This window comes from Zeugodacus cucurbitae, chromosome 5, assembly GCF_028554725.1.
Source record: "Zeugodacus cucurbitae isolate PBARC_wt_2022May chromosome 5, idZeuCucr1.2, whole genome shotgun sequence".
In the NCBI taxonomy this organism is placed as follows: domain Eukaryota; kingdom Metazoa; phylum Arthropoda; class Insecta; order Diptera; family Tephritidae; genus Zeugodacus; species Zeugodacus cucurbitae.
The window spans coordinates 51968829-51995653 of NC_071670.1; the positions used below are offsets into that span (position 1 = coordinate 51968829).

The following is a 26825-nucleotide window of genomic DNA, read 5'->3' on the forward strand; positions in this document are numbered from 1 at the left end:
ATCGCTGAGGAACGTGGCTACATAAACTGGTGACTATTATTTTGGACAACTATAGTGTTGCAAAGTAAAATTAGAATTTCTTTGATATGAATCTTCACTCACCGCTGTTTCCGTGTATGTCGTTCAAATTTAGTCGAGGTTGATGAAAATTGTTGAATAAAGCGAACTGGTGGCTTATCATGAGATTGTGAAATCTCTAGACAATAAAATCATTTGATAACACTATTGTTAATTTTTTCAATTCAAATCCCAGCAATATAAAAGGCAACCTTCGTATGATTAATGACACTTCTAGAAACCACAAACATCGAAAATTAACTAAAGTCAAATGAACAATAAGTGACGCAGTAATATTAGCTCACTCACTCTTGGTGCACAGTAAATGCCTAATTTTAATCTGACCACAATTTGAATTATAATATAATAATGAAATTACCAATTGAAATGAAAAGAAGAAACTGCCCACTTAGAAAATCATTTGTGTGGGCGTCAATGTTTTTAAACATTTACATATTACATAATAAAGCGGAGAAAGTTAGTGTACTTAGTTGAATACATATTTTCTATGCGCAACACTACTAGATCACATGAAAATTGAAATTCTAGTACATTTTGTGTGGTTTCTATTTTCCCCCACAACAAGTGAAATTTGCAAAACTGCATAGTAATAGTAATACAAAAATGTATAAAAAACAAACTTCAAACAACTCAACTCATCTTACGAATTATTCACCAGACTGCACTTGCATGCTAACAATGCACTTAGCCTCAGTAAAGAAAAAAATCACACACCGACGGAGTAGAGATTGAAACAAATGACAATTTCTCTCAAGTTGCTATGCTTGTTGAATTCTCTCGTTCTGCTTGTCAAGCATGGTGACGTTTTTATACTCTCGCAACCTGTTGCACAGAGTATCATAGTTTTGTTCACATAACGGTTGTTTGTGTCACCAAGAAATATAAGAGTTAGATATGGGGTTATATATACATAAATGATCAGGATGACGAGTAGATTTGAAATCCGGATGTCTGTCCGTCCGTCTGTCCGTCTGTCCGTGCAAGCGATAACTTGAGTAAAAATTAAGATATCTTAATGAAACTTGGAACACATGTTCCTTGGCACCCTGAGGAGGTTGCTTTCGAAAATGGGCAAAATCGGTCCAAATGGAGGAAACCGAAAACCTATACAGTGTCATAACTAAGCCATAAATAAAGTTATGAAAACGAAATTTGGAACATAGGATCCCAATAGGGAGGGGCACATTTGGATGTAATTTTTTTGTAAAAGTGGGCGTAACCCCGCCCCCAAATAGGTTTTTTTTATATAACTCGCAAACCAATAAAGCTATATAAACCAAACTTTCTGCAGTCGTTTCTTTTAGCCATTTCTTTATACAGTCCAAAAATGAAAGAAATCGGGTAATAACCACGCCCACCTCCCATACAAAGGTTAGGTTGAAAATTACTAAAAGTGGGTTAACTCACTAACGAAAAACGTCAAAAACACCAAATCTGCCGTAAGAAATGGCAGAAGGAAGCTGCACTACGATTTTTTTACAAAATGGAAAATGGGCGTGGCGTCGCCCACTTATGGGTCAAAAACCATATCTCAAGAACTATTCGACCGATTTCAATGAAATTCGGTATATAACACTTTCTTGACACCCTGATGACACGGGTGGAATATGGGCGAAATCGGTTCACAACTACGTCTACTTCCCATATAACCCAATTTTGAATTCCATCTGATTCGTTCACTTTATAATGTATTCATAAGGAACCAATGAAGCTAGCGGAATAAAACTTTACACAAATACTGTATTTGAGCTGTGACATCACTTGTGAAAAAATTGTCAAAATCGGACCATGACTTTTCAAGGCCCCTGATATCAAACATGAAGAACTCAGTGCCTTAGGTTAATTTTTCACCGAAAATATAGGTAAATCCCTCAGATATTTTAATGTAATTCATTCCCTCTGAATTTTTTTCTTATAACAGTTTCTCTCTGTACCTGAAATGGTAAAAATCGGGTCATAACTTCCCCCAGATCCTATATACCTAATTATAAGTAATATTAAATTAAGTGATCGTATAGTCTTCGATACATTGTATCTTGGTGGTGAAAACGAGTGAAATCGGTTTAGGAATTACCTCAGTCCCCATATACTATTTATGATGATTTTCGTTATTCTATTGAACTTTATGCCGAATATATGGGTCGAATTGTGTTGTCTTTATAAAATTACATCAATAAATTGCGAGAGTATAAAATGTTCGGTTACACCCGAACTTAGCCCTTCCTTACTTGTTGTTATTCGTTTTCATTATTTTCTTGTAATCTGAGCTAGTTGTAGTGCTATTCGTAGAGTTGGATCTTTATAAAAAGAGATCACTTCACAGCAATGCTGTTAATCGAGTTTCTGTGTCGTTTCAAGTCCTCTGACGACAATATGAATCCACTGGCACTGGCTAGAGCCTAAAGATCAGTCAAATTAATGGACTTGCCCTGAAGAACTTATTCCAAAAAAGACGAAAACTATCTTATCTAATAAAAAGGGTTTGTCCAGCATTTTCTGGAACTCAAAAGCTACGTTTTAAATCGTCGACTATTCAGAGACGATCACAGGGCTCTACCATGACGAATTTAGGGTATTTTCATTGTTCCAACAACAATAACAATTATTGCTACTTGAGCATAATTCGAAACTAAATATTTGAGAATTTTGAATTTAAATAGGCACAGTAACAGTTGAGGTGCTTGCAATAAAATGTTTAATATGACTTGTTAATTAACTTGAAACAATAAATAAAATTTTCGAAAAAAAATTGAAAAATCTTTGAATAGCTTTTGAATGAATTGCCACATTTCAACAGTTCTATAGTTGTTACAACGCTTTTTATACCCTCGCGACAAAGTTGCTAAAGAGAGTTTTATAGTTTTGTTCACATAACGGTTGTTTGTGTCACCCAGAAATAAAAGATTTAGATATGGGGTTATATATATATATATAAATGATCAGGATGCGGAGTGGATTCGAAATACGGATGTGTGTCCGTGCAAGCGATAACTTGAGTAAAAATTCAGATATCTGAATGAAACTTGAAACACATATTCCTTGGCACCCTGAGGGGGTTGGTATTGAAAATGGGCGAAATCGGAACTGTTAATATTTATATAACGTTTACATATGTTATATGGCATTTGTATATTAATAGTAGCAAACCCGGCCACACGCTTTTGCGGCTAAGGTATACATTAAATTCGTCAATTTTTCAATACAACGAAAAAATTCTTATCCATAAAAACGAAAACGTTATAGCCGGTAAATTTGAAAATGATTGATATACATTATTGTAGATCTTTATTAAACGTAAATTATCATAATTTGTAAAACTTTGATTTTTTTAATCTCATTGAAGTCTGTAACATTTCAAAGTTGGCTCAAACTTGGCTTCGATGACGATATTGATTACCTTCTTCACAGCCAGTCTTATTATATTGCAAAGTCGAGGTTGATTTATGTTACACAGCATTATGACAACTCACACTACTTTGCAAGTGAGTGAGGATAGGCTAGGGACATTTAAACAGTCTGTGGAATAATTGACTACCTCTCCTGAAACGAAATTCTAAATTGTCGCATTAAGATTATCGAGATCTTTGTTTTTTACCACCAATATAGGTCAACCAATAAGGAAATTTGGTTATTATATTGTGGTAGCATATCAGGAAAAACACGATGAATAAGCTTCTCTTTCGAGTCAATGAAGTGACAGAAATCTGCTAGAAATGTTATTAATCTATTGAGGTGTCAACTGCGACCCTACCTTTTCCAACTGCTTCTACAATCGCAATTTGATATTGTTGCAAAATCATTCGTGTGTTACTTGTTATTTGGCGATTCTTTATGTGTCGCCACAAATTAGATGATTTTAGGCATGCGATTAGTTCGTCAGTAACAGTTGATCCAGGAATAATTGGAAGAGTCTGGCGTAAATCACCTGCCAACAGAATCATGGCTCCAACAACACCAATTTGGTTATCGCGTAAATCTTTTAATCCTGTGCAGTGCCTCCAGCGACTTCTTGGAATATCTGGTAAATCTTTGCTATAGTGCTCTTTTTGGCGATTTTGCAGACTGGTGTTTCGTTGATTTGCAATTTTGTAGTAATTTCAAGGTCGAATGTACCGTTTGTTTGCCTACTAACAGGTGTCAAGTTGCGCCTATTCCAGTTAACATTGGTGGTGAAAATGAGTGAAATTTGTTTAGGAATTACATCAGCCCTCATATACTATATATGATGATTTTCTATTGGATTTTCTGCCGAATATATAGGTCAAATTGTGTGTTATATTAAAAAAATTACATCAATAACTTGCCAGAGTAGAAAACGTTCGGTTGCAGCCGTTGCTTATTTGTTACAAATTGTTTCGGGCTATCGACACAACCTTATACAATTGAACAATGACAAAAATATTTTAACGAAGCAACTATGACAACCTTCAAAATATTATTATTTCTTATTTTTCATTTTTTTATCAATTTATTGTGGTTATTGCTGCCGTTTATGTAATATATCCCTGCCAGCGTTGATTTTTGATGATAACCCATAACCTCAAAAGCCAAATATCCTAAAAAAATGAAGAAATGCGTTTATTTGATATTCTCATCAACAATCACACAACGAAGCTATTCACAGTTAAATATTATAGCGTAGTGCGATGTTTTCACCCAAGATCAACCTTGTAGACACTTGCTTGAAGAGAGATATTAAATAAATCCCGACACAATAATATCCCTCACATTACGGAGACCGTTAGCTGAATTCGTAGGCGATCGCTTCAACGGCAATTATAACATAGTGAACGACGGAGCTACGAAATGTCCGAAGTGGCAAGCAGAAGCAAACATTTTTGAAATATTTTTGTGTAACAACTTGTTGTTTTTCTATGAAACAGTAAATTTTATTTATTTCAGCTTTCATACATTTCATAATAAGGTATTATGTCACTTTACTACGGCGATGATTTGTCGTTGAATGCAATTTTGATTGAAACTTCTTATTATTTTTATTTGAAGAGTCAGATTTTCTGTTATCGTTGTAGTCTTTACTTTCCAAATAGGTTTGAGATAATGGTGAAAAATGAATTATTATCCTGTCCACTTAAAATCGGGATGCCATCGTTTGCTCTTTTGTTAGCATCACCACCTGTTCATTGATTGTGTTGAATAGATTTTACAAAAATGCTCATAAATACGATTAGTGTAATTAATACTTACCGTAAGTTAATGGATTGTCATCATGGTCCTCATATCGGTCTTGAATTGGAAATAATAGCGGCCTATCATGGTCCACATATCGATCTTGAATTGGAAATAATAGCGGCCTATCATGGTCCACATATCGGTCTTGAATTGGAAATAATAGCGGCCTATCATGGTCCACATATCGATCTTGAATTGGAAATAATAGCGGCCTATCCTGGTCCACATATCGTTCTTGAATTGGAAATAATAGCGGCTCATCATGGTCCACATATCGGGCTTGAACTTGAAATATTTGCAGCAGACAAAATGTCAATAGTAAAATCGTAAATTTCATTTTGAATTATTAGATTATTTTTTTTTTTTTTAATAATATTCTTAACTGAGCTTAAATTGAAACACTTGTGCAGACTTTGACGGTCGTTGTCGAACGAAATATTTTGCGAGCTCGACGCTTTTATACGTTTCACTAATGTACAGCGGGCATTCTGATTATGTATGTACATATGTATACTATACTCTGTTCCTTTTCGTAATAATCTAAAAATAATAATATGTTTATGTTTTTGATTTATTAATTTGAAGCAAATATAATATAACATAAATCATTTATTTTCCAAAGAATGTGCAAGAAAGAAAAAAATAATATGCGTCATAAGATAAAAAGTAATATAATTAGAGTAATATGCTTTAAGGGCTTTCTGGTTGTACAATGTACATTAATTGCGGTTAACCCCTGCTTTCAGCCCAGTAACCAACCAGATCGCTAAAGAATGACGCAGAGTAGACTAGTGATTATTATTTTGTTGCCAAATACCATTAGAAATAATATAAATTGAATCTTGACTCACCGCTGCTTCCGTGAATGTCGTTCAAATTTAGTGGAGGTTAATAAAAATTGTTGAATAAAGCGATTTGGTGGTATAGTATGATGAGATTGTGAGAGCTCTAGCCTTAGTGTGACGAGCATGAATAAAAATTATATTCAATAACAATAAAATTGTTCGTACTATTGATGACGCTTCTGGAAACCACAAACATCAAAAATAAACAAAAACCCATTGAATATTACTGTGAAGTCAAAATGGATTCAAAGTGATGCTCTAAGAAAACTTGTCCTTGCATCGACTAAGAAACAAATTTCGGCAACTCTATTTTCAAAAAAAATCGAATCTTTATATAGGTACATATGTTTCATATGTGTAACGATTTGCTTTGTATGGAAGATGGCTGCTTTGTCGATATTATGGCTTGCTGCAAATTTTTATATTTTAGAGTGGAAATTATTTAAATAAATATAAATTTGAACCCTTTTTACTTTGCGTCGTCAGAATTAAAAAAAAAATAATAATAATATATAAATTCTATTAAAAATAGTGCGAGTGGCAACCTTCCTGCATATTTAAATTTCATTAAATTATGAAATAATAAGAGAATCAAATTTTTAATGTGTATCAATCGAGGCTAACGAATTATAATAATCTGCTACAAGCGACACATATGTAATTATTAGGGAATTCCGAGAATTTATTTTTTGTTGTGTGTGAGTAAGGTTAGCTGGAGTCTAAGTGATAATCATGACATATATGTATGTATAAGTAAATATATATATGTTCATTTAAGCCACAGCTGTTTACACAGCAAACATATTATTTATTAAATTTATTAAAGAATATTATTAAGCTTTCATAAACGTAATTAACATTCAGAGTTCAATAATTTTTAATAAATTTTTTAATTTTTTTTTTAGCCGCTTTCAAATACGCGTGTATAATACATATATAAAATATAAGCTAAATGTTATCAGTCAAAACACGAAATTAGTAAAAGCTAGACACTGCGACAACAAGTGCAGAGAAACACATTAACGCACATGCCATTGAAATCTCTGAATGTGCATAAAGAAATTTTGTATCAATATACATACATATGTACTTGCGTATGTTCATATTTTATATTTCATGGTCATCTTTTTTTTGCACCCGACTTTTTTTCAATGTGTTTTGCAAAATTATGTTTTATGTGTTGCATCCGAAATTTATTTTGTTTGTCATAAATTTGTTTACATAAAGTTTGAATTGTGTTCCCCCGCAATCCCTTTTAATTATATTTTATATATTATAGTATTTAGCAGAGTCTTGAGGTAATAAAAGTGTTAAAGTTGGGTGCGGAAAGTTGCGGATGTATTTGCAATCGTCAAAATACTCATGCCCTATGAATTCACTATTTTTACGTTCCAACTCATTATAACAGGGCTAAGAAAGCTTGGATAGAAGGATAAGTCAACGTTATTTCAATCTGTGTACTGTTTACTAGAGGAGAAATTATATGTTTTTGTTCGAATTATAATGGCTGTGAAAAAAATTAACTGTATTAAATTGCTTTTTTCCTATATGATTTTTTTATATGATAATATTCTTATAGAAGGAATATGGCGGTCGGATAAGGGAAACTATAACGACAAATCATATTGCGCTTTTTTCCTTCTTTCTTAAATATTTTTACAAAGACTTACTGAAAGATTTGACGTTCCGACCATGGCCATGAGTAGTATTTTTGCGCATCAACGCAATATAAGTGCATTTACTGTGCTATTTGAGCTATAGGATCTAGTAGTCCGATTTAGAATATTTTTCTAGAATTTTGGTGAAAATTTCATTGCGATATCTCAACGGGAAGCAGTTATGACCGCGCATTCATACAAGCCGAACCACTGTGCATTGTAAGTAAAATTAGGCGTTGAAATTATCCTTAAAATTTGTTTCAAAAATGTTCAAAAATAATATGTATATGAACTGTAAGTGCATGCGTATTAAAAAAGCGTAAATTTGTAAAATTTATAGTATTTTTACATATATATTTGTTGTTGTCACACGCCTCTACAACTTGGTATATACATAGTACATATATGTGCGAATATGCCTTGTAGGAACTTTTTCCATTAAGAGGAGTTGCGCTTTAAGCCATTTCTATGTAAATTGATGGAAATATGGAGACTTTTAGTAACAAATTCATTAAAAAAATTGTAATTTTTTATAAATTCGGTGCTTTGATAGCGATATAAAGGGTGTTCAACGGGTTATCTTAGTGCTGAGAAATATGGAAAAATTATTAACTAAAACTGATGAAAATACTTCTATTAACATTCTTCTGCCGATAAGTTGTCAGTATTTATGTATTTTCAATTTAATATATATATAAACGAGGTGTTTTCAAAAAAGTTCAAAAAATAACAGTAATTTCCGATTTTGAAAAAACAAATGTAATTCATTCGTCTACATGAAAATTATCACCATTCGATATAATGCACGTATGTATATCATCGCAACTTTGCTCGTATTCGAGTTTCGGAAGAGCTTTTTGGGTTTTCATACGATACGATTTCTCGTATGCTTGGAATACGAAAACCCTTTAGAGTTCTTTTTATTTTTGGAAATCGGAAAAAGTCACTCGGAGTCACCACTGGCGAAATTAATAAATTTTACAATTCCCGTTATTTTTTGAACACACCACGTATGTATTTTCATTTGTATATATGTTTGTAAGCACACACATATGTACATCTACCTAACTTGTAGACTTTTGCTCGAAAATTCGCATAGCAATTAATGCCACCGTCGACAGGGCGTTGAAGTTTTTGTGCAAACAATTTGCGGTGAACACATACATACACACACATACGCTCAAAATCAAATTCGTAGTATTTTATGACAAAAGACTTTTATGGCTTAGAAATTTATTTGCTTTTTAACTCAATGCGCTGGCATAATTTTACACTGTTACATACACATATCTACATATATTACTAAAATAAACGTATATACCACACACATATGTATACCACACAACTTGCTCACATACATTCACACATTCCCACCCAGCAAGTGTTAAAAGTCATCGCGCAGCAGCTAAGCTGTCTGCGGAAACACCCAGCAAACAATAAACGCGAAAATAAAAAAAACAACAACAATCGCAAGAAAAACAATGCAAATAGATTTTTTACAAATCAATTTTTAAACGCCAACCATTCATTCAAATTCACATTCGTATGAAAGCAATAAACCATTGCTTATATGGCTGTGTATGTTTGTTTGTATATGTATAAATAAATTACTAATTTTTGTCTTTGTTTGTGTTTTTTCTTTGCAGTTATTCGCTACAATTGTACAACAAGAAATTGGTGAGTGTCAATTTATTTCTTGTCTTTTTTCTTTGTTTGTTTATTTATTAATTTTAAATGCGTAAAAGTGAAATTCACTTTCTAACACTTCACAACACATGTGTGTTTAATTTGTATTTGAAAAGTTTGTAAAGACCAACAAAAACCAACACCAACAATGACTAAATGCTTCGATGACACATCGATCGGTTATAGAATTTCTATTTCATAATTGTCCATTCACTGTGACTCTTTGGGTGAGCGATTATTGTGTATAGAGTTTTGTGGTATTTTTATTATTAAAAAAAAAAAACAAATTTTATTCAAAATCGACTCGAAGAAAATTCAGAATTTATAAAAATTAAATGAATACAAGTAAATTATAAATCTCAGATTAGGTGGTTCTAAAGGAGGTTTTTTAGTCGAGTTAAGGGTTAGGTCAGTGTAGGATTTTCAAAAATTCTAAAATTTAGTTAAGCTTGAAATGCACTTGGGGAGCTCTAAAAACATTACTGGATTGGAGATTAGTAGAATAGTGGATGCAAATATTTCCCGTACAAACCACAATGGTTTCGTAGCTTTTGAGTCAATAAAAATTTAGCATGGAAAACATTAAACTTTTTAATTTTGCATATGAAGATACCGTTATTTATTTTGTTTCCTGGAATCAACAACGTCCGTAAACTCTCACTTGAAAAAGCTGATCACGAAGATTGGTCCATTCACCGCCATTTTGTATCAAAATGCCTGAAAGAAAGAAACTGCTTTTCTTTTCATTATTTCCAGAGTAAAAGTTAGGTCCTTTGTGGGACTTAATACTGTCATCACCGTGAAAACATTGAAACGCATAATATATGATGTTTTGAAAATGTTCATTTTGCACTGAAAACTGAACTCTGATCGGGTGTGACCATTGATTACTACCACAACTCAGATGGTCCTTCCGTTAAGTTCAATTTTCGCTAACTCGTTCGAGCATTTCTACTGGTAACTGGCGAATGACACGCGTGATGTTTTGCTCCAAGGCCTAAATCGAAGCGGAATTGTCCATAGACATTAGACTTTACATAATCCCCACACAGGAAAATATCTAACAGTGTGATATCACACGATCTGGGTGGCCAATCGACCGGCACAAAACGTGAAATTATCTGCTCACCGAAGTGTTCTCTCAATAAATTCATTGATTGATGTTCGTCTTGTTGATACCAAATGTCGCCGGGATCGCAAGCTTCAATTTCAGGGATCAAATCGTCGGTTATCATGGCGCGATAACAGTCCGAGTTGCTGCGAACGACATCGAATCGACTCTCCATGGTCTTCGTGTACACACTCCGCAACGGCTGCTATATTTTCTTCACTGCTTGCTGGACGTAATCGATATTCGATCGAGAAGTGTTATGATGTTGCAAACAGTACGCTCAGTACGCTCAGTAGGCCGATAATGTTGACCATAAGTTGAGCGAAGCGCGCATAACACATACTTTACAGAGCGTGGATTTTCGTAATAAACTTGAACAATTTGTAAACTTTACTCAAGCGTAAGTCCTTCTACAATGAAATGCCAAACTATACTGAACAAAAATAATATGACAGCTTGAGATGAATCACGTGTAATCTGTCAAAAAAGACTATTGAGCACCTCTACTTGGATCACCCGATAGTTGTAAATAGAAACTAAATCGTATGCTAAATATTGCTTTGATCTCTCTTTTCAAGACACTCTCATGAATATAAGCACTCATAAGTAATTACTAGAATAGCAAAACAAAATCCGACAACTAGAAACAAGAATAAAGTTCTTTATCAGTTGCTTACTGCAAATCTCAAACAAGTTTGCGAATACGAATAAAATGTCAATTGCAACATTTCTATGCCACTGTTTCTCGGTCACTTCACTTTTCATTTTCAAATCGCCAGTTTTTACAGTTGACACTCGCCAATTGCCAGTTTTTCACTTGTTGTTTTTTTTTTGCATTACATTTAGTATATTTGACGCTAAAAACTGGCCGTCAGCAAATTATATGCAGCGAACAACAACAACAAAAACGCGGCATATAAAATTGATTGCAGACAGAGTGGCGATTATTCATTACCCGTTTGACAGCGACAATGACAACAGGAATTATGTATGTATGTGTAAACAAGAAGTGAAAACAAGCATAGAAATAATAATAATTTTTAATTACACACTAACTAACGGACAGCAGTGGCATGAAGACAAAGATTGAAGCAGAAGAAACCCCAACAGACGCAGCAACAACAATAGGTTGTGCGGCTTAAGCGTAAAACATTTAATTTTTTACTACCGCATACGCACACACACACACACACTTACATTTGTATATATATGAATAGTTGGCTTTAAATATAATTTACCCCCCAATTATGAGCGGGGCGCTTGCGCCTCAGTTTGGTCTAACTGCACATGGCGACAAGTCAAGTATGTCATATAAAAAATGGCTAGCGAGAGACTGCGGAAGTCTGCGCGTAGTTTTCTTCGACTGCACACACACGCGCACACACGCATAATTACGCCTATTTATGCATTTGCATACACACTTCACTGTTTGCACATGTGTGTGTGTGTTGTTTATTTATTTATTTGTGTGTGTGACACGTCAATTGCCTTTCTAATTTCTACTTCTGGTTTCACTGTTTATTTGCCAGCTTATTATTTAATAATTACCTGAAAAGCGGCCGCGCATATGCTTATGCACTCACACGCATGTTTATTTGTATCTTTGTATGGTTGACGTGTATGTAAATAACCGCGTGCATTTCTCATGCGCGTTGAAAAGTTTCTTCTTTATTTTTTTTTTTCAAACGTCCAAAAATAAACACCCAAAAGCGGCGCCACCTTTAATTACCTTACTCGCTTGTGGTTTGACCGCTTCACGGCAGGCGAAAAGCGGAAAAGCAAGAAAATCACTTTCAATTGTTGTCAGCGAAATTGTCAAAACAAAGCTCGACGTTGCGTTGGCTTGTCGCTTAGGGCCTTTGTTATTATATTACCCGTTTTATTATTATACTTTTTTCTTATTTTTTTATTATTGTTGCTTTGTTTTTCGCGCCGCATTTAATTGCCCTCAACTGCTGGTGAGTTCTTATTAGTGCTCGTTGAGGGCGTTGTGGTGTTGTGGTATTTGCAATAAAAATTCAAAATTAATTATTGTTAATGTTGTACATTTTGATGCAAAACTACTTCGTATTTCCTAGTCTTCTCTATATAATTATCTCGAAAACGAACGAAATTTTAGCTATTCATAAAAATATATGCGAAAATTATACTCTTTGAGTTTTACTAAAAATATTTTCCAAAATAAATTAAAATGCTAATAAGCTCCAAAAAAATCTGAAAACTCTCAAAGTCCTCTCTATGTAATGTTGTACGTCTAACTACTTGGAATACTTTCCATTTCCTTCCTCAATAATTTTGATTATTTCTACTTATTTGACAGGATCTTGTCTTAAAAATTACCTTAGGATCGTAAATACTATTTTTTGTTAATGAAAACCTTTTGCAAAACCTCTCAAAACCAGTCTTTAAGAAATTTTTGAGTTCTCAAGACCAATTTTGAAAATATTTCGTTTTGTCATAATCTTTTCTAAACGCATTTCGATTATAAGACTACAGCGCAATTTCAAGTAATTAATGATTTTTAAGAATGTTTTTTAACACTAATTTTATTGTAGCAGAAAATATTCAACAGTGATTTATTCGTTCAATACCATAGTCTCTTCTGACTATTTCATATTTCAGTTCTCAAATAAATCCACCTCACGCTTATCTCTCATAAAATAAGAAGTTCCCATGAAGCATCATTCAGAGAGATTAATCATATGGTCTTCACCAAATCACATTGAAAGATTCTAAATACATAGAAATGTTTTTATTAATTTTAGCGATTTAGTTTTCGATAAGGTAGACGATATTTTTTTTATTTTATTCCCATATACTCAATTAACTATTATTGGTTATTGTTTTGGCAATATTTTCGCTATATCACACTGATTTTAAATGTATTAGTAAAACTGATTGCCTTTTGTGTAGATTAGCCTAAATTAATGCCATTGAAAATATGACTAAATGAGCCTTCAATTTATATTTTATTGTTCAATGGAAATGTTAATTTTTGTGCGAAATGTGTAATGACTTCAGTTACCAAATCAATGAAGACATACTAGATTATTGATCAATTAGCTGCATATTTGCACAAATTGTTATTATTTAAGTGATCGCGCTTCAGTGGATATGTATTGTATTATAAATATGACTTAATTAACCTTCAAATTAGATTTAATACACAAATAAAATGTTAAATTAAGTAATTGAGAACAGTTACCACTTTAGCGATTGCTTTTCAGCCGATAACATAAAACTGACAGTTTTTTCGATATTACAAAATCGAAAACTTAAGAACGGGTTCTAAATTGAGCAATTAAAGAAATCTCTTTTAAGATTATTTTACCAGTCGGGAAAAAAATTTGCTCTGAGGTGTTACATACCCTTTTAGAGTAACAATAAATGAATATTCCAAAATATTGAGTGCATTATTGATTCCTAGTAGGCTAAAAGACCTTTTAATTATGTTTTACCAGCTTTTGTCTTGATTGATTATATATTTTCAAATTATAGAAAATAATGTTCTGTTTCAAATAACTGGTTAACATACATATATTTGGAATCTAATTTCATTAGAAATAGAAATGCCTGTAACATAGACTGAAGTGTATCTAATATTAAATCACATTAGTTTCTCCGAAGTTATTTCACCGCCGACCATCAATTTTATAATTACCACCTCTACACAATCTCGATAAAAGAAACTAACCTCGATTTTGTGCCGACTTTATGTAGACCATAAAGTATTAAGAGCGAAGTTTAACTTAAATGAATAATGGCCCAAAATGGGTTAATGAAAATTCAAAAAACTTTGTAATAAAAATCGAACCGAATAACAAACGAAATCGTAAATCTTGGCCTCGTTCAATTTAATGCCGCTCATAAAATCAAACACCTTTTACGATGCGCATAGAGAAGAGAAAAATCTCAGCTGCTGCGGCGCAGCAGGAAAAAGTGCAAAGTAGCAAAGCTGGTTATTTTATATCGAACGATTTGACGATCGATTACAGAAAATTAATTGCATTTTAACAGCAATACATATTAAAGCAGCAACAGCAAGAGCTGGAGCTATGTAGTTGCGCCGCGCGCTTAAAATGTAGCGGTAACCGCGCGTTGGAAAAACGGATAATGAAATAAAATGGATAAAAATGGCATGAGCCAACAATGACTTTCGATCGAACGCTAATGGCTGGGCGATGGTGGAAAGAAGGCTTGTATTGTTGTTTTGCGCAACAACAACAGGTAGCAGTGCCACGTTCGGCTATCGCATGCACAACATCTCCTTCACCGAACCGAAGCGGCGATTGCGCGGAGTCAACAACACTTGCCAGTTGCAACAACATGCCGAATAAAGTGAACAATTGCTGCCGCTACACTCATATATATATATTATATGTACATATGTATATGTGCGAGTACTTGCCACATGACTATGCCACGCAACGGCGAAAGGCGTCTGCTGGTGTTAACCGGACAACTGGACGCACACATAGCGACGGTGGCACAGGTCGCAACGCCATGACAGCCGTCAATACTTGTACGGTGTGAAAACACTTTCTAATGACATTTTAACCAGTTCAAAATGTTTTGCGAAAATCGTAATAAAAATAATGTTGATAGTGAAAATTTATGACCACATAAGTAATTAATTACCACTAAACGCAACGCAATTAAATAGTTATAACACGCCATAAAAAAATCACAAAAACATTAATTCGATTAAACTAAGCGGAAATGTAATGCAAATATAACAAAATGAATATACGGTAATGATATATAAGGTAGATTCCAAAATGGTGGTTTATACAAAACAAACCATACCATAAAACGAGAAAAATGGCAAATATTAATACAAGTGGCCCAGAAAGGTATTAAACGCGAAAGCATTCATCAGCAGAGTAAGAGGAAGGCCAAGATCAAGATGGAAGGACGAATTAAATGAAGATCTGAAGAAGCTCCGACTGGAAAAACGAGAGAGACCGCAAAAGACAGAGCAGCTTGGAGGCGTATTGTTCAGCAGGCCAAAGCTTACATAGAGATGTAGAGCCAAATGATAAAGCGGAACTCTTCGCCTTGATCTTTGCAGAGGCTTAGGGACACCTTGCATTCACTAAGATAATCTGTCTTTCTAGAAATAAAGTTGTAAATATTAATTGTGTTCAGCAGGCCAAAGCTTACATAGAGGTGTAGAGCCAAATGATAAAGCGGAACTCTTCGCCTTGATCTTTGCAGAGGCTTTGGGACACCTTGCATTCACTACGATTGTCTGTCTTTCTAGAAATAAAGTTGTAAATATTAATTGTAAGTTTGGAAAGCTAAGAATTCTGACCATTACAAGAAATAGAAGTAGTCGGGTAGCAGGATTTGGTGTGAAGGCCTCATTTTCAGCATTTCCTTTTTGACTGTAGCACTTTCAGGAGAGAAATTTTGCAACACATTGATTAACACTTGTACAGACCGGAGAAAATATCTGATATTATTTAGAAGAATTAGACTACGTTGTCTACTTAATAATATCAGCCTGAGGAGGAGATAAGGTTTTCAAACAAATTCTTTGTGGCGAAACTTATCGAGACCGAAAGAAACAACTTATTTTTACTTCAGTGGTAGCTGAACTTTTGATAATTTGAAGTTCACTAGCCTAAACATCGTTTGATCCAATGTAGGTATGTCATTTCCGTAATTATTATCACTCCGTACATCCCCGATATAGGCTAGGTATAATAAATGATCATTATTATAATGGAATTGTTTTCAATTATTGGATTTATGTACCGTTTTATCAGATCAATCTTGAGAGATTGGAAACATAAATTACTCCTACATTTTAAATCTAAGATTTGGTTACAGCTTTCCAGTCCAAGAGAAATACAAATTCTGATGTTCTTCTAAGCTTTTGAAAATGCTTTAATATTTTCATTTATGCTGTTCAATTGAAATTGAACGAAGCTTAGAACCGCAGCAATTACAAATATTGTAGAATTGTTGTTTTCACAGCAAAAATATTGGCTTTGTATTTAATATTTAAGGTCTTCTAGTAACATATGTATATGTACATTTAATGTTAACGTTGAACAGTTTGAGAGTATGAGAGTACTGTTTCAAAGTATACTTAATTTTCGAAAATTCAATACTGAACTACAGTCACCACGATGCGGAAATTTCATTTTTAGTATATACCAAACCACACACTGGTGGAGCTATAATTAGAAAATACTTCATTCATAAAAGCTTTGTTCAAAAAATAACGGGAATTTATAATTTAGACTCTCTAATTAACAAAAAAATGTAGATTGATACACATGCCTCTGTAGAATGAATATCGTAACTGGCATAATAATATGAAATGGGGCTATTTTAAAGGCGACAACATTAATGTAGACGAATGAATAAATATATTTTTCAAAAAACGAAAATTACCGTTATTTTTAGATCACAACTCAAATTATTAGAAGTCTAAGTAAACAAAATCGCTGGGAAGAACTATTCTCAAATCAAAATCAACAAAATTTTTAGACTACTTCTAACTTGCAGAATATTAGACCTTAATTGAACGAGCGAAAATGACAGATATAGAATACTTCTAGAGTTTTTTATGACTATTTTTTAATTTGTCTAATTATTATATTATAAAATTTATAGACAGATAATAACTTTAAGTTATATGACTACGGTCCGATCGTTTGTATTCGGTTATTAACAAAATATACTTACAAATAGCTTTAAGCATTAAAAACTCATTCAATGCAAATTAAGGGAAGCTCGGAATTGCAAAAATCACAAAATTCTAAAACTACCGGCATACATCAGCACACACTGTAAAAAAACGTATTGTAATTCAATTATACGTCTATCAAACTACCAAGAACCCGCATTGGAGCCGCATAAAAATCCCCCTGCCATTTAGCTAGGCTCATTGTTTACTAATTACCACTTGGTAGTCAACACTTAACACCCGTGTGTTATGTCTACGACAGATAAGAACAACACACGATTGCCATTCGACTATTTAAACGTGCTATAAACTTATCAGCGCTAAGCAAGAGAACTCAGTCGATTTTTGAACTACGAACGCGAAAGTTACATTCTACAAGTGAACGGTGTTTAGAACAAACCAAAGCCAATATTATATAATAATTTATATATACAAGAGTATAAAAAAATACAACAAAATGCAGTTCCTAAAACTCATCACATCTTTACTGCTGGCCATTTTGCTGTTGGTTACACTAACCAATGCTGCACCAGCGCCCGAAGAGGATGGACCCTTCTGCCCTTGTCCACGTAACTACGAACCAGTATGCGCTTCCAACATGGTGACCTATTCGAACCGTTGCAATTACGATTGTGTGCGTCGTGATGTGGAACGCCGTGGACGCAGCCTGAATCTGCTGCGCTCTGGACCCTGCTAAATGTCGAAGAAATGGTGTATTGAATTTCAATGAAATTTTGCAGAAAAAAAATAAAAATTATTGTGAATAAGAAATATTAAAATTAACTGTACATATAACCCAAGAGCTATGCGAAAGTGATACCAAATAAGAAATATAATAAATTAAATGCTTAACTTGTGAATAAAAGGCATTGTTTAATTTAATCGAAGTTTCCATTGAAATTACTCACCATTGATAATAAATGCTGTACTCATTTGTGTGATTGTAATAACTGTACACGTATTTGTGTTGGTGTTTATGACAACAATATTATCAATATATGTAGTATAAATGTGTTATCAGTTGGCATTTTCGTTATCGCAGCGATAATATATTATAATAATAAAGCTAGCTATTGTATGCATATCAGTTCCAAACTGTCAATAATAGCTGCAATGAAGTAATATACTGAAATATTTGCTTGACGCTGCAATCGGCCAGCTTGAGTGACTAAAATTTTTAATAAAAAATCTTTGCAGTCAATAAACTGTTCGTTTATAAAATGTTACTGCTTCCAAATTTTTTGTGGTTGAAAGCTGATTTAACAAATGCGGTTTGCTTTCCAAGAAAGATTATAATAATGCATCGAAATGAAATTCATCAGAACAGAATTTTAAATAGCATATTATTTTGCAAACGAGTGGTTAAAGAAAGCTTAATTTAGCCGGAAAAAATTAAGTTATTTTAAGATATTACAACAGTTGTTTACTGCTTTAGTTCGAGAAATTCCTTGTAATTATTTTTTCCTTTTGGAGTACAACAATTAAACTCGCATATTACGTAATGAAAGTACTAGATAAATCTTAGCTTTCAATGAAAAGGAACTTTATTGTAAGGGACCATATGTCTAGGTCTTATCTGGTCGTGAATACTTTCTTAAACGTTCATTTGTACGATTACAGTCCACATTTGATTGACGGCGATAATTTTGAAATCATCGGACAGCTCTTTATTCATTTAGCTATTTTTACTTTTGATGTGCTTACTTCGCTATTTCATAAAACGATACTAGACGATGTGTTTTTGCTATTATGATATGTCAACCATGGCGGTGGCTGTATATTTTCAAAACCGTAGAATTATCTTTCAAAGAAACATTTTGCCTTTCTTTTCCTAAGAGATTAAGAAATCCAATCTGAATGCCTAATTCGTTTCAAACTTGCTGAAACATATAGGTTAGGTTAGGTTAGGTTTGTAGGCAGATCTCTGCAAAAACAGAAGATCAGCTTAGCGTTGTCCATTGTGATACCAGTTGAACTCCCTGTGGATCAAAGACTCTTAAGATTCAGCAAAACGCTTGGAATCTGTTACGAATTTCTTTAGAGTGATAATGTCGATTCTAGCTAATTCGCTAGGATCGCCAAAAAAGGGCCTTCCGAGGTGTTTCAACCTGAAACATATAACATAACAGATATTTTATTCGTCGTTAGATTGTACTGTCTCCATAATATACATGTATATACATAATATATATAAATATATATATATTTGGCGTAAGGACCGCTTACGCGTTTATAACCGAATCCACCATATACCTTTATATATAGCATCAAGGCTGAAAACAGTGCGACAATACATAAGTTTGTCAGCACTAGAAATCCTTCAAACGATCTCCAAATGTTACACTTGTGCAGTTTAGAAATTGATTTAAAGCAATTGTGTTGACCTTTGACAACAACAATTTTAATTCAGCGCATTCGGTAGATGACGTCTGTAGAAAGTATGTATACTTCTATACATGAATTGGTGGCTAATTATGTAGAGAGCTTATCAATGCAGCAAACAAAATAATATATTGCGAAGAGATAAGCAAATTGCGAATTTTAGAAATGATTTCACGCCAAAATAATATTATATTCTATAAGCTATTTTATTACTATTAAAAACGTAGTAGTAGTTTCTTTGAATGGAAGGCGTTTTTTTTAAATTTATTTTAATTTTTATACTCTCGCAACATAAAAATCATCGCACTCTAAAAATCGCCAAAATCGTACTATAACTTTTCAAGGCTATAGGACTAAAACTTATAGTAAATTTCCAAAATTTCGGTAAATAAAAGATATTCTAAAGTAATTCAAAGAAGATGTGTTTCTTATAATAGGTTGGTTGCCTTTGTGCCACAAATGGATAATATTGGGTCTTTACTTCATATATCCCCCAAATAACAAATATGCGGATTGTGAAAATTACGTTTGACCTTTGAGTGTGAAATCTTAGCTAAATTAAGACAACGTATAATATTTGTTATACTGAAGCTGGGTGACAAATAAAGTAGAAATCGATCCAGAAATTTCCCCAGCTTCCATATACTATATGGTATAATGATTCACTTAATAATCTCTCCTCTGAACACAGGAAATATTTTACTGCTACCAATATTTTTTCTTTTTTTCAAAAAAAATTTATGATTTTCAATGACTTTCAAACTTTGCTTTCCTTTCTAAACCACAAATTTGCATATCACTTCCGATTTCGAATCATCGATTGCCCATAAACCGAAATGGCACAATTAATTTTGCGTGTGAAGCAAAAGCTATTAAAATGCTGCACCAACGGAAATTCGTTAACAATTTCTCAAAAAAAAAAAACAAACAAATTCAATTTGGCGGCTGTGATGGGAGTCGAAATAATAGAAGTTTCACAGGTGTATTATTGTCAAAGTCATTAAAATGCAGACATCAAAAAAAGTATAAAAGATGAAATTTTTTGAGTTCATATTGCCAAGTTAGGCGCATTAAAACCAAAAAAAGAGGAGGCCAAAATAAAATAAAAACTTAAACTTGTGGCAAAACATACCATGTGAGAGTGCTGAGTAAAATTGTTGCTAGAAAATTGTCACTCATAATTCGTGCAAAAAAATTGTATCTGGTGCAGCTAGAAAATAATTTAATTGAGAAAATTCAATTTTCAAATTTAGAGGCAAAAACAGGATTTCAAAGAAAAAAAATATTTTTTTTTTTGTATTTAACAAAAATATATATATTTTTGTATTTTTTTAAATATTTTTTCGTATATTTTTTAATAATATTTTATATATATTTTTTAATATTTTTTATTTAAATAAAAAAAATATTAATTTTTTATTTAATTGTTTGAATTTTTTTTAAATATTTTTTTTTTAATTTAATTTTTTTTGTAATTTTTTATTTTTATTTTATTTAATTTGTTTTTAACTTTTATTTTCAAATTTATATTTATATTTACTTATTTAATTTTTTTTAATTAATTTTTTTAATTTTAGTCATATCGAAGTAAAAGTATTTAAACCAATTAATATTAATTGCAGACATAAATTTTGTAGTTAGCCAGACTGAAGGACACTTTCGCTTATAACAACAACAAGAAATTTGTTTATATGATATTTAAGCGAAAAAAGACACATTTGGACCCGAGGCAATATGGCCTGCGACTACCGACCGGTTTCAGAGTTGTTTATATCACAATTACACTAATAAATAAATATAAATTTTAATGGCTCTAATAAATTTCATAATAAAGTCCGTTAATTTTTATTTTAATATTCACTGTTAATTTCTAGCGTAATAAAATTACTTTTACCGGCATGTCAACCACTTCATAGCATTTATTTATCAGTGATGGATTATGTCTACTTGTTTATATTTAGTTAACATTTATAGACAACACACACGCACAATACTTGATACCGCACTTCTGCGCATGCGTGTTAAAGTCCTCAGGCGTCTACGCAACGCATAGTATTGCACTCTTGATAGCAACAAGCTCTCGCACTATCGACGTGTGATTATGACTAGTCATATTATCAATTAACAGCGGCGACAGCAATAACGGTTCATGCACCTTTGCAGCGCATGCGTGCCAACGCAACAGCACCTTCGGCTGACCGCATGTGTGGGATGTCCACAAGTCCTAACTGCGCTTATGAGTGAAGTGAAAAACAAGCTGAATTAATACCAAATTAAACGCAATCGACAGCGGGGTGAGTGTTGCGTAGCTGCAATGCAATCATAAAGCGCTCAAATCGACGCCGACTAATTGGCGAATGGCGCAAACAACTCACCAGCGCGGTGGCGTTGCAACTTTTGCTCTGTATGGCCACCAATAAGCACCGACGATTGCCGCAGCAGTCACACAGTCTGCTCTGGTCTGATTGTCTGCAGTCACACAGTCTGCTCTGGTCTGGCTGGCTGACTGGCTGGCCGGTTCAACTGGTTTGCATGCGCGAATTTTCCACACGGCAAATTTGGTTGTGGATGAGCGACAACTAAAACAACAACAACAGTAGTGGCTGAAAGCATTAACTGTCGATGGTTGGGCGATAAAAAAGGTTGCGATTTATTTAATTTTCGTTGGTTTAACTTTTCATTTCGCCATCGACGTCAATGTCGCAATGTTGGTGAGGGAGAGGGGGCGCGCGCAAATCACCATGGGAGTTCATGAACCTGCAGACAATGCCATCAACATTCACCAGTGATTACATCGCTTAAATGTGCGCATGTTTATTTCTGTACATTGCTTATGCTTGTAATTTTCAAGCATTATGTAATGTGTGCAATGATGTGATTAGTGTTGTGGCTACTATCTTTGAGAAATCTCCACAAGTTGCAAAATAATAATTATTTTTAAAAATTAGCGCAATATTCCATTAAAATTAAGTAATAAATTTATTAAATGATATTTGCTTAAATGTCACAGCAATGCAAAAAAAATTATAACTTGTCTCCGGTGCTTCATTTAAGGTGTTATATATGTCGGTCAAAAAATCGAAAATGCTTTTATTCTTTTATCTTAAAGTATATGTTCTTAAGGGGCACACCTAGTGTAATGGCCTAAAAAAAGGCGATTTTTGGGAATTTTTATTAAAAAAAACTACTTTATCAATTATTTCAAAATTTTAAGAGTATATTTATACATGTTTCAAGAATATACAGTGAAATTTTTGAAAAAAAAAAAATTAAATATGTTTTAAGTTATAGTCGATCTCCAACGGCGCGAAAAAAAAGATACTTGCTGCAGTGATTCCGGCCTTCTCCGTGGATGAAATCTAAAAAAAAAAATTCTCCTTAAACTAGATAATATTGTCTGTACAATGACCTACGATAAAAAAATCAAGAAAAAAACGAATTTAAAGATAAAATGATCGTATTCACTGTTACCGAGCGGCTGCTCTTTAAATTGCTATAACTCAAAAACTATTTGAGATATCGATTTGAAATTTTAATATGTTATTTTTAAAGGTGTAATCTACCGATAGGTGAAATCTACGATATGAACAAAAAAATTGATTTTTTTTTTTTAATTTCACACTAGTGTGCCCCTTAAGAATACTAACTCGATTATTTATAGAGTTTCGAAACCTTGTTTTTCCAAAAACGTCGTTGCGGTGACTTGGATTGCCGAAAGAGTTTTCAACCGATTTAATTTTTTTTTCTTCAAATTGTTGGTAATTTATTTGTCGTGTCCTTGAACGATTTAATTTTTTTGTTTTAATTTTCATATCAATGTTTTGAACTTTTCAACATATTTCATCAGATGAAAAAAGTAGCCTTTTTGAGAAAATCGTTCCTGTTCCCAGAAAAAATGTTTTCTCATTTCAATGAATCTTTCAAGGACACCACTAGTCCCCCTACTAACGAAATTAGTTTGGTTGTATGCTTTCCCTAGAGCTGATCGTAGCCTCGGAATCGAATAAAATGTCATAACTCTTTGAAAATATTTAGTATTTTTATGTTCTTGAGCTGATTTTACATGTACTCAACATGTACCACATGTACTCAATAAAAAATATAGCTACATACCTCTTCAGAAAATCAACAGAAAATCAAAATTTTACCCATTTTCTCGCACCTCAATAATATAACTCCTTAAGAAATAGTCTAAAATTTAACTTCGATTCTAAATACCAGGTATAGGCAGACTTCTATATGAATACTATTACCAATCATCCTCCAACAGACCCCAATCAATTCATACAAAAAATCCAGGCAATACAAAACCAAAATATTTGTTCTCTTTTCAGTAAATGAAGTTTTAGATTGAATATTGTGATATAATATATGTACAATTAAATATATGTAAGATCAAACACATCTTTCTGATTCCTACTCCGAGAGCTTTTTACGTCAGCTACGGAGTATACTCCATCATTATTTTGACATTTACTTACCACTCCTCAACAAATAATGTTCTCTCTTGTGTATATATTTTATAAGTAAATAAAACACTAATTATCTGCTCATCTTTATTCTTTAATCTTATTTGCGAAACAAAAACAACAAAAGTTATATAGCATAAAGCAGTATATGACTAATAACATTATGACATAATTGATATAAATCTACAATCTTGAGTAATACTACTAAAAAAAGCACTGATTGCAAAATTAATTCTGTGCTCATTGCCAAGTTAAAAAGAAATCGAAAGAATACACACTGCATCATCTATAAAAAATCACCTCACCTCACTGCGGAAAAAAAACGCGAAGAGCAAACTGTTTCGTTTCGTTTCGTTTGTCGCTGTGTGCCAGCTGTGAAGAAGATGGTTTTTAAAAGCGCGTTAATATTCTGTTTTTGCTTGTTTTGCATTCGCTATTTCCACCGCTACGACTGACAATGAGCTGAGTACCTTTGGGTCATCCCCGCTTTGTTGTTGATGCGGTTGACTGGCACCGAAAGCACGACTTGTGGGTATAATAAATCTGTAATTAAATTAAAATGATATATGAGCAAGGAGATATGTGTTTAAGAATGTGGATATATGTGTTGGTTATATAGCTAATGAGCTAGACTGCCGAGCCTTTGTCTTTGCGCGCATGCACACCATGTCATATGAGTAACCAAAGGCTGCGTGTATTGTTGGCACTGATTGAATGCCATTGATTGAATGTTAAAATTAATTAGCAAAATTGGTAAAAAAAAAATTCCATTAAGAAGAAATACGAGGATTTTAAAAATACTTTATTTTGCTGTATATCTATTATTGATGGATGAAGAATTAATTGGAAAAAATGTAAGAAAATAAAAAAAAATATTTGCAGCTGAAAAAAATTACAAAAAAAATTATATTATTTTTATGTTAATATTTAAAAGTTTTAAAATGTCTAGAACTCGTTTTAAGTCTTCTCTCTTCACTAAATATAATAGCTTTCGAACTAACTTGGCACTTAAAAATTATTCATTTTTACTGAAAATCTCAGCTACAACCTACAAAACTATAATCAAATAAATTCAATGTAAATCATAAGAGCCTTTGTTGAACTATATTTACTTCTAAGATTTGCTGATGAAAACCTAAAAATAAATTTTAATTTCATTATTTATCTACCTTGCAGGGAAGGTTCCTTTTAATTGGTTCCAAAGTACTACTTACGTCTTCAAGTTCTTCAATTTTTATTTTGATTTATCCATTTTAATTCTTTTTTTTCTGTAATTGTAAAACAACACTTAAATCGCAGTAACAGCAAATACTATCAACAGCATAGCTCTGAAATCCATTGCTACTGTCTGCTTCTCTACCATAGGCGCTACTTTAAATGCCTAACTGCCCAACAGACTGGCTATAGCCACTCACAGTTTTGCTTTATTACACTTACAATGTCAGCTGGTTCATAAACGATCAAGGTCATTACACCTGCAGCGCGACATTGTCTGCTGCTTCTGGCCGGCTGTTAGTCAAAATGTTAATTATAATAAAAAATATCAAAAAAATCCAAAAAATAAAAAAATTATAATGGCGGCTCATTTAACTGTCAATAATTTCGTCATGAATCGCCGCCGTTGGGCATCACAAAAAGTGCATTTATTATTATTGCGCTTTTGTTCGCCTTTGAAGTCCCTTGAAATTGCTTGCGCCACTTGCTTCTTGTTTCATTTATATTTTTGTATGTATAAATGTATGTTTTTGTACTTGAGACATATTTTGCTTTGTTTTGATTTTTTTACTGTAAACATATATCAATACAAGTGCATTGTGCTGCTTATCTGTTTATGTTTGGGTGTTTGTTTTTTATTGGTTCGCTTACAGCGTTGCACTTGACCAGTGTTGCCTTTATGTCGCCCTCTGTTTGGTAACGTTTACGCTTATTTTGCTCTTTTATGATAGCTATTATGTCTTCAAGTTCAACAAACAAATAACATGTTGTGCAGAGCAAAAGTATTGAATTATAATTTTAATTAATTCATTCATTTACGTAGGCTTTGAAGTGTTTAAAGGTCAATAAAAACTGTGTTTTTTTCTTTGAGCAATCAATATTATATATTTCAATCTAGTCCAAAATACTCGGCCAGTCTCTACAAGTTCTTCCACTTACAACTTATTAGTAATGAAAGATGTTCATCTGTAATTTAAATCAATAAGTTGTTTAATACTAATAACTTTGTACTTGCATCGAAATTAAATATCAAAAAATCATAAATACGTTGCCAGAAATATAACCTGATTTGGAAACAAGTAACAAGTGGTGACCGAATATTTTATACTCTCGCAATTTATTTATTTAATTTTATTAATATTATATAATACACAATTTGACACACATATTCGTCATATATATATTATAAAGTCCATTGAAAGTTGGAAACCCTAACATTAGGTTAGAGATCCGAGGTCCTCATGTTCGTATTACAAACCAAGTTTCATTGATATTGGTCGAGTAGTTTCGGAGATATGGTTTTTGACCCATAAGTGGGCGGAGCCCCACCCACTTAAAATTTTGTTTACCAATTTGGATGAAGCCCTTCTGTACCTTCTTTATAATGAAATTTAAGGTTTATGGTGTTTTGCCTTACTGAATTAAAGCATTTTTAGTAGTTTTCAACATAACCTTTTTATGAGAGGTGAGCGTGGTTATGATCCTACTTCG

At 32.9% G+C, this 26825-nt stretch overlaps 2 protein-coding genes and 1 long non-coding RNA gene across 6 annotated transcripts in view; 2 read left to right on the plus strand and 1 right to left on the minus strand.

The window, feature by feature from the left end:
- LOC105210619 (general transcriptional corepressor trfA) overlaps window positions 1–26825 on the plus strand; it is a 137721-nt gene that overhangs the window by 50929 nt on the left and 59967 nt on the right. For all 4 annotated transcript variants that reach the window (XM_054230623.1, XM_054230622.1, XM_011181693.3 and 1 more), the window contains exon 3: window positions 9418–9448. The gene's annotated coding sequence lies outside the window, so the exon portion shown is untranslated. The remainder of the gene's footprint in view (window positions 1–9417; window positions 9449–26825) is intronic.
- On the plus strand, window positions 17569–18155 carry LOC105210618 (ovomucoid-like). The gene has a single exon (XM_011181692.3). It carries the CDS (start codon window positions 17726–17728, stop codon window positions 17963–17965), a length of 240 nt encoding a protein of 79 aa, XP_011179994.1. The 5' UTR covers window positions 17569–17725; the 3' UTR covers window positions 17966–18155.
- Window positions 24193–25955, minus strand: LOC114803750 (uncharacterized). Its single transcript, XR_008471182.1, has 2 exons — window positions 25334–25955; window positions 24193–24662 (listed from the first exon to the last, which is right to left on the minus strand). It is a non-coding gene; the product is annotated as an uncharacterized LOC114803750 (long non-coding RNA).

Coding starts and splice junctions, on each gene's coding strand:
- LOC105210618 (XM_011181692.3), top strand. CDS start 17,726: ATGCAGTTCCTAAAACTCATCACATCTTTACTGCTGGCCATTTTGCTG.